The sequence below is a fragment of the Alligator sinensis genome, unplaced genomic scaffold, assembly GCF_000455745.1.
Source record: "Alligator sinensis unplaced genomic scaffold, ASM45574v1 scaffold368_1, whole genome shotgun sequence".
NCBI lineage: Eukaryota > Metazoa > Chordata > Crocodylia > Alligatoridae > Alligator > Alligator sinensis.
The window spans coordinates 1,763,590-1,772,934 of record NW_005842025.1 but is presented as its reverse complement, the minus strand read 5'-3'; the positions used below and the strand labels follow the sequence as shown (position 1 = coordinate 1,772,934).

At 44.1% G+C, this 9,345-nt stretch overlaps 1 protein-coding gene across 5 annotated transcripts in view; it reads left to right on the top strand.

Annotated features, from left to right (window-relative positions):
• The window catches only part of TOX2 (TOX high mobility group box family member 2), a 381,887-nt gene that overhangs the window by 141,246 nt on the left and 231,296 nt on the right, over positions 1–9,345 (top strand). For all 5 annotated transcript variants that reach the window (XM_006022250.3, XM_014519289.2, XM_014519287.2 and 2 more), the window contains exon 2: positions 3,009–3,074. In XM_006022250.3, the coding sequence (XP_006022312.2) occupies positions 3,009–3,074 (66 nt within the window). The remainder of the gene's footprint in view (positions 1–3,008; positions 3,075–9,345) is intronic.

Sequence of the window (9,345 nt, the reverse complement as noted above, 5' to 3'; positions counted from 1 at the left end):
CAGGAATTACTGCTGAGTTCCTTACCCCCACTGTGAGTCTTCAAATCTACAAGGTTCCATGGTCTGTTTGGAGCTGAGTAGGCTGAACTCTTTGTTTCCTGAGCAGAGCAGAGGAAAGCCTTTGTCACAGTGGAGCAGCTTGAAAAATGTGTGTGTAACTGTGTAGCTTGCTGTTCCCTGCAAGGGCCTTTCCTGCCTAGGGATGAGAGGGTCAAGTGTCTTTAATTAAGGTCTGGAGTAGGCCCAGCTGGCCTTTTAGCTCCAGTTTGTTAATTTGTTTAAGCAAACCTAGCATGCCCTGTGATTTGCATGGCATGTCAAATCTTCCAACTTAAAGAACCTGTGAATACTGTTCTCTTGCAAACTTTCAGAGACTGAATACTCCATAAAAACTCCCTTAAACAGCTATTCTTACAGTTGTATTTCTAGCAGTTGTTTGTTCCTGGATTTATATTTTACATGGAAGTCTTCATTAGTGAGGCACCGATACATTGGTCCGATATTGGAACAGCATTGATATAAAGAAAACAGATCATATCAGAAATCACCCTGATGTGGCCCATAATTTGGCTGATAAATGCTCTCCTGGTCAAGTGGTGAGAGCAGCGACAGGAGCCGCCGGACCAGTGGCTTCCAGACCAGCGGCGTGCAGTGGTGGGACACACCCCCAGACAAGTGGCTGCTCCATCCCGCTCCTGCCCCACCCTGACTGGGCAGCACTTGCCCCAGCCCCGCTCCTCCCTCACCACAGGGGGCCTTGATCTGCCCTCCCCCCCCCCTCACTTTGCACCCCACCAGGCTTACTAGCTGCACACAGCTCTTCAAGATGCTGGGCTGGTATGGAAATTAGATCTGTATCAGCTGATATGCCTCCTTAAAAATTGTCTATCGGTATCAGCCTCAAAAATCTCTATTGCTGCACCTCTAGTCTTCATTCATGCCATGTATATTTTCTGCATTGCTTTCCCCTTCATTGTGGGCTACAGTTTGTCAGTGATAAAATGTATTGTTCCCTTTATATCACCCACCTTTTTCTGGATTGCTTCCTACATAGTATTTATGATCTCCCAGTCTACAAAATGGAGTCTAGTGTGACAACAAAAGTAATTGATTATGATGTTGCAAGTAATTCAAACAGCCCCAAAAGTGCAAGGAATTTACTTCAATAATGCACATATAATACAGTGGTTTAGTGTACATGCTCCTGAGTAGCAGGTCCTTGCAACTTACATTCCACTAAAGAAACTCACCCTTAACTCAAGTAGCAGAGGCCTGTAATATTGCCACTCAGGAGACTGTGTGTGTTCCTTGCTAGTGATAAGTGTCTGTACATGTGTGGTCTTGTAATGCAGGGGTCACCAAGGAAAATGCAGGAATCAAATAGAGCCCTTGCATACTCTTCCATGCATAATCCTTGTATCAACATGCCTCATTGATGCAGTTTTGCTAAAAAAAAAAAAAAAAAAAAAGGAATATGGAGAAGTTGATTGGGAAACAGTGACTGTGACCCACCCCTCTCGGAAGCTAGCAGTGATAGTGAAAAAGGATAAAAAAACAAAAGGGCCTTGTTTGGTGGGGTTACAACAGACTCTTACATTGGTTAAAATTTGTTTCAGGAGGTATATTTATGGTTTTGAATGGTTTGTTTTATATGGTGATGATTGGAATGGGTAATTAATGATTTTGCTGAAAAATTAGCACAGCAATTTTGGTAGGGTTGGAGATAGCTTGTTGGACCAGGGAATTTATAAGAGGCAAGGACTTTTTCTGATGTCTTTTATTGGACCAGTTCGGTATAGATGGACAAGCTGTTGGAGAAACTTGTGGACATCAAAGCCACATCCAGTTGAGTGAGGGTGTGCAGTATGTTGTGTCCTAGACATGTCTGCAGTGCCACATACCACACATTCAGCTGTTCTCCGCGCTACAAGGTAGCATGCAGGGTTGGGGGGGTGACCCCCGGAGAACCCAGGGTCAAAAAAAAAACCGTTAAAAAAAAAAAAAAAGGGCAGCGCATGCAGGGGCGTCGCACATTGCCCAAAACTGTAGCCTAGCTGGCCAGAGCCATGCTTTGGCTGCTGGCCAGGCTCTGAGTGGCAGGATTGTTGCTGCTGCAGCCCCAGGAGGCACCCAAGAGGCCCCCAGGATCCTAGGTAAGGCTGCTGGAGCCAGGCCAGTGTTTGCACAAGCCTCCCCTACCCCACCTGGGGTAATCTGCTGCACATTAGTTAGGGTGCATTGCACAGGCCTTCCCCAGGGACAAGTAACTGTGGCACAAGGTATGCCACTGCTGCTTGTCCACGGGGAAACAAATGTTCACACTCATGTGGATGCAGCCCAAGTGGAGGTAGCACGTGACCTGAAGAAGGGCACTAGATGCCTGTAAGCTTGTCCAGCTGCTTTTCCAGACGCACAGTTTGTCCAATAAAACAAATCACAAAATCCTTGCCTCTCACAGCAGTTTTATTATGTTAATGCATCTCTTTATACTAGTATTGTTTGTACAATCTGCAGCTGGACTAGCAGCTCCACATTAAGGGTAGAACTGTCCTTTCATTACATTATAAATACAGTTTTTATCCTTTTATTTTCCTTCCTACAAAACCAAACCATTCTGCCTTGAATTTTCTTGTGTTCCCTTTCTGGAGGACATTTTATGAGTGTTGAGGGGGAGGGGGGTAACTGAACAGCGCAAGATAAGAGATTTGGAAAAGTGAGTACTTCTCTGTACATTTTAATATTATAGGCTAATCTTGATTCCTTTGGAGTGCTCATTTTGGGTGATTCTCAGGTAGCTGAATGTGTAACCTGTTATGAGCCTCAGACGCCTCTGATTATTAAAACTGAGTAAACAGTTATTATAAACTGCTAACTGTTTTGTTCCTGAGACTGTGCTTCTCTTATATTGAAGGGTAAGAAAATATGTGGGATTCAAAATGGTCCTCAGTGGCAGAGGAAGGCAACACATTCTGTCTTTCATTTGCCATTGTTTCTTTCTGCCTTTGCAGTTTGATGGGGAGAACATGTATGTGGGAATGAATGACAATAACCAGGAATTCCTATCAGCAAATCAGGTAAGTGTCACTTTACTTATTTGGGCTGTGCCTAAGTGGAGGCCTGAGTGATTTAAGAGCACAAATACTGTTGACTTCCAGTTAGCTTATGCTTCTAAATAATGTAGATGCTTTCAAAAGGTTCTAACACAAGATCAGATTTACATATACATCACACTCTTGATGTCAACGTGCTAACATGAGTACAACAAAGGACAGACTGAGCCAGGTTATGATAAAATGGAAATATTGTGTGGGGGCTGAAGGGGAGGGGGAGTGAATGGAAAGTAGGTAAACAAAAAGTGTATTTCTGAGCCCATTTCACCTTAAAGATTTGATGGTCTTTTCCATTCAGCAAATGCTTGTTACAGAGATTAAGAATAGGACTATATTGTGTGTTAGCTCAGATATCATAGTTACTCTTCTATATGCACCTGGATATTTTTTTTTACATAAATATATGAACTTGTAGCAGTTGGGAGAAAATGGAATTTAGCATTTTCTATTTTTAAATTATTAATCCCCTAACAAGCAACCACAATAGAGGAGCTCATAAAATCATAGAATCATAAAAAAATTAGGGTTGGAAGTGACCTCAGGACTAGGGACAGGCATTACACATAAACCAGGTTAACTGATCAGAAACTAGTTTAAACCTGTAACAAAACAGATGTTCAGTACACATAAACCAGTTTGAAAATAGCTGAAACTGATTTGGGATAAACCTGGTTGAATATAGTATCAGACTTAACTGATTCGGGTCAAACCAGTTTATGCAATGTCCCCTTCCTGGTTTAACTTAAACCAGAGTCCCCCAACATCCTGGATCCTTTCAAGCCCTGAACTGGACTGTTTGCTCCAGCTCAGGGCTGCCCCCCGCCCCCAGCTGGAGCTCTGGCAGAGATTGCAGGCACAGCAGCATCTGCCTGGCTTCCTCCTGCCCACCTCCCACCCAACCACTCCTTGGTCAAGCAGGAATTCCCCTCCTCCCCTCTCCCACAGCACAGACCATAGCCTGAATATGGTATGCTAGCTAATGCTGAGAGGTACCTGAGTAAGGCAGACAGGACAGTCTCTGCCTAGGACTTTTTGGAGCTAATCAACAGGTCAGCTAGTAATGTCCTTCCATTCCTTCCTTGGAAAAAGTTATTTAAGAAGTGCTTGAACTAATGAGAGTGACTTCTGTTTTCTTCACGAGATGCTAAATGCTGTGTTATCAACTCCCTGTTGGCTCCCTCGCTGGTCAGGAGCAGTGAGGGGGGCGTGGAATCCCTCCCTAATCAGAGCATCCTGCCAGGGCCTGGCCATACCCCTCCTCAGCTTAGCACTATGGAAGGGAAGGGAGGGCTTCTCTAGCACCACCTCCCCCCGCCATCCCATCTTCTAGCCTGACCCACTGCAGGCATGTGCCTGCATTTCTTCAGTCCAGAGGGAATGTCTATGCTGTTGCAAACCAGTTCAGCCTAGCCAGGTTAGACTAAGCTGCAAAGATTGAATCAATTCAGGCTCAGGCTTTTTGAATGTCTGTCCCTAGCCCAGGAGGTCATCTAATCCAACCCCATGCTGCAAGTAGGACAGTCCCCAGATAAATCATCCCAGCTAAGGCTTTGTCTAGCCAGGTCTTAGGGAGTCCACAACCTCTCTGAGTAACCTGTTCAAGTATTTAACTAACCACCTAGTAAGAAAAAATGTCCTAATGGCTAACCTAAACTTCTCCCTAGCCCAGGAGGTCATCTAATCCAACCCCATGCTGCAAGTAGGACAGTCCCCAGATAAATCATCCCAGCTAAGGCTTTGTCTAGCCAGGTCTTAGGGAGTCCACAACCTCTCTGAGTAACCTGTTCAAGTATTTAACTAACCACCTAGTAAGAAAAAATGTCCTAATGGCTAACCTAAACTTCCCTTTGTTGCAACTTGAGACCATTGCTCCTTGTTCTATCATCTGTCACTACTGAGAACAGTCTAGCTCCATCTTCTTGAGCCAGCAGTGCAACGCTGTAGCCAGCAGGGCTAACAATACCCTGGCATGCATCAATCGATGCATCTCCAGCAAAACCAACAAAGTGATTCTCCCACTCTACTCGGCATTGGTGAGACCACAGCTGGAATACTGCATCCAGTTCTGGGTGCCACACTTTAACAGGGATGTAGTAAAGCTTGGGAAAGTCAGGAGAAGGGCCACCTGTATGATCAGATACTTGCATGGCAAGCCATATGAAGAAAGGCTGAGGGATCTGGGACTCTTCAGCCTGACAAAAAGAAGGCTGAGAGGGGACATGGTAGCAGCTTACCGCTACATCACAGGCATACATCAAGGGCTCGGTGAACAACTGTTTACTAGGGCACCCTTGGGGAAAACTAGGAGCAATGGTCAAAAACTCCTGGAAGACCATTTCGGGCTCAACATTAGGAAAAACAACTTCACAACTAGGGTGTCCAGACTGTGGAATAAACTCCCTCCAGAGGTGGTGCAATTGCCTACCCTGGAAATCTTCAAGAGGAGACTGAACGGTCACCTCGCTGGGGTCACCTGACCCCAGTTGTCTTTCCTGCTTGGTGCAGGGGGCTCCACCTGATGATCTTGCGAAGCTCCTTCCAGCTTTACAATCTATGAATCTATTAATCTTTCAACCCCCCCTTCAGGTAGTTGAAGGCTGCTATTAAATCCCCTTTCAGTCTTCTCTTCTCTAGATTAAATAATCCCATTTCCATCAGCCTCTCCTCAGGAGTCATGTGCCCCAGCCTCCTCACCATTTTTGTTGCGCTCCACTGGACTCTGTCCAATTTGTCCACATTCTGTCTGTGTTGGGGGCTCAAAACTGAACACGGTACTCCATATGTGGCCTCACCAATGCTGAATAGAGAGGAATAATCACTTCCCTTGCCCTGCTGGCAACACTAAGTGCAGGACTTTGCCCTTTTCCTTGTTGAACCTCATGAGATTTCTTTTGGTCCAATCTTCCAATTTGTATAGGGCTCATGTCCTGATCTGGCTGGATGGGGAATTCCCAACCAGCTGGGGGCTCACTGCTAGCTGCTCCACTGGTGGATCGAGGCAGGACACTGTGACCTGCCCCTCCCCTGAAGATCTTTCCACTCTTTCCAAGTCCCCTGCTCCCAGTCAGGGAGCTGGGGCCAGAGCTCCCTGCTGCCAGGGCAGGGGGACATTGCCCCCGCCCCAGTATCAGGCAGCCCCCTGGGGGGCAAGGAGCAATGCCCTAGCCTCTGCCAGGAGACAGCTGTCTCCTGGCCGGGTACTCCCTGCCAGCCCCTGGGATAGCACCTAGGGAGAGCTTAGATCTCCCCCTGGCTGCTGCAAGGGGTTGGTGCAGGGTCAGCAGGAGCAGATTTGTGCCATGAGCAGCAAATCTGCTCCCAAGACCCTTCACATGTAGATGCCTCCTTAGGAGCATTTACTCATAAGTGACTGACTCCTGGATGAAATTCACACCCACTGAGTGGGCAAGGGGTAGAGAGAACTGAATTTAACTTCATCCTTATTCTCTAGGTGGTGCCTTCAGGTGGTGCCTGTGATGCAGGTCAAATTTTCTAGATATCTTTTCTAAAAAAGCTTGATTCTGCCAGGCATTGAGTACTTCTGCCCCAGTTCAACAATATCATTTGAAGTATATTTAACATGTGCAAGATCACATTGACTTTAGTCAGATCTTAATTGCACTGCAGCTGGCAGGTTGTCAGCCCAACACCAGAGTTTGACTGTGGAGAGAGAGGTAGCTAGCCACCTTATTTTGAAGTTAGGCAGAAGGCAGGGTAGAAATATACCTTATCAGTACATGAGCTGGGTGCAATCCTTTAAAAAATCACTAGACTTTATCAGAAATTACAAAATAATTTCTACAATGAGGGCCTGATCTAGAATTGCTAAGCACCCACAATGCCTCACCCATGGGAAGTTATTTGTTGCTTATCAAGGTCAGTGCAGAAGAATCAATGATTTTGAAGTGTGTAAACTGAAGCCATCATGGTCAATAGGACTGCTGGTACTCAGCATCTTTTAGGATTAAGGCCAAAGCACATGAACTAATGCTGAATGCTAAGAGGGTCTAAGAATGCTTGATAATCTATGCTAGAAAAATTCAACAGGAGTATAATTTTACTTAGTAGTAATTTAATCATGAGTGGTCTGAAGGTCCCATTGTTGTGGGTAATGTGACTCACCTGGCCATTTTTTAATATAAAGTCTAATGCATTGGAATGGATTACATTAGGACCTGTAATCCAGCCAAAAGGAACAATTGGTATTTCCTATTTTATATCTCAGACCCTGTGACATCTTTTTTCCTTATTGTGTGAGCAGCTTGAGGGAAACCAGAATAAGAACCATTGCTAGGAGGCGACAAGTAGATTTCTCTTCCAGGGTTCAGGAGGAGATGACTTTTTAACGAGAAAATTAAACAACATGCACTTGGGGATTAATATGCAATTTTCAACTGGATGGAGATTAAGTTAAAAACCATATAAAAGTCTAGTAAATGGTTAATGCAAGTGGAAATTGATTCCTGGTTATTAAACATAAAATATTTAAAAAATGAAATTGTCAATAAAAGGAGGAAGTAACTATTATGAGGCAAATAGTTTTCTGAGGATAACAAATATGTGAAATTTACAAAAACATACCAGTCAGGAACACAACTTTCTTTGAAACTTAATGGGAGTTGTGCTCCTAAGTCAATTAAATTATTTTGAAAGTCCTGCTTCATGTGAATACATATTTATAATAAAAGTAGTACGCTGTGTGCCTTACATCATCCTTTATCACGCTGGTCATGTTAGTTCTCTGATGCATCCTTTTCCATTGCCATTTAGCACTCTTTATCTATAATCTCTCGTTGGGCAGAAAACATATATCCTCTTGTGTTTCTAACATACCTACCACTTTCTTGGATGCCACTGCAGTCTAACAATGGCAAAGGACTTCCCAGTGTACCTTTTTAATTTTATGTTGTATTTAATTACATCATAAATTTCCAAAAACCAAAATCCTTGCATGGAAGGATCAACACAATATTTATAAAAGTCTTCCCTTAATCTCTTATTAAACGAACCCTGAGGAGGCAACAAGCTTAATCTTAATGAGGGAAACCTTAGAGTTCCAGCCCTCTCTGATCCTACCTTGCCACTCAGTATGTTATTTTTCAAGGGTAGGGATACCTTTTTAAGCTCTTTCATGCTGAAGGGTGCAGAAGACTAGAAATGATTGAAAACATCATGGAAATTATCAAAATAGACATGTTGGTTGGGAGAGATTTGAGGAGACCAGTATAAGAAGGACTGCCATACACAAGGTGAAGTTAATGGCTGTTCAGTTATGGAAGCAGGAAAGAAACTGCCAATTCATGGGATCCTCTAGTCGTTTTCTTCTCCTTCTGTGCCATGCTATACGCATATTTTACCACTCTGTATTGCTTTCTGTCAGCCCAGTCCTAGGCCTCGTAATCTGACTTGCATGACAGTTTCGCTGCCTTCCCTACTCTTCATTCTCTTTTTGTGGGAATATTTCTGCTGTCTGGGACCCTCTGGCTTGTTAATTAAGCTGTGAGAAAGCTCAGAGATTCTTTTTCTCTTCGCTTTTTGTTTTGCCAACAGTCCTCTGTCAGCTGCCCTCCCTGCACACCTGCTGGGACAGTTTTGTGGTTTTTATTTGCTTTCCTGTTATTGCTTCTTGTCTTTACTTCTTTTTATTGCAGTGCTATAAACTGTTTTTATAGTCAATTTTACATGGAAGGGTGGGGGCCATGTTTGGTGCCTCTACTGAATGAATATGCCCTATCATTTTGTGCTCCTACTCCATGATGTCTACAGCAGTAGTTCTCAAATACTTTTTTTTGCGGACCACTTGGAAAATTGCAGAGGGTCTTGGCAGATCACTTAATAAACTTTTTTTTTTTTTTTTTGTTCTACAAATCAAAGCACACAACTCGTATTTTAATATCAGTAGTCTTACCTTTCTAATGTGATGGATGTGCCTGGTTTTTTGAGCAAAGTTCTGGGAAGCCAGGTGTAATATGTTTGTCAGCTTTAGCCTTAGGTCACCTTTCTGCGAACGACCTGAATGGATCTCATGGACCAGTGGTGGTCTGTGGGCCACAGTTTGAGAACCTCTGATCTAGAGGGTAGCATATTCCTTTTGTCTGCAAAGCACACCCTTGTGCTATAGCATCCTGTTGGGGCCTCCTGTACTGTTTAGTCCCTGTGGGCCTCAGCACAAAGGATTTGAGGAAGCTTGGAAGTACCTTATTGGCATAATGAGAGGCAAACAGAGACAACAGGG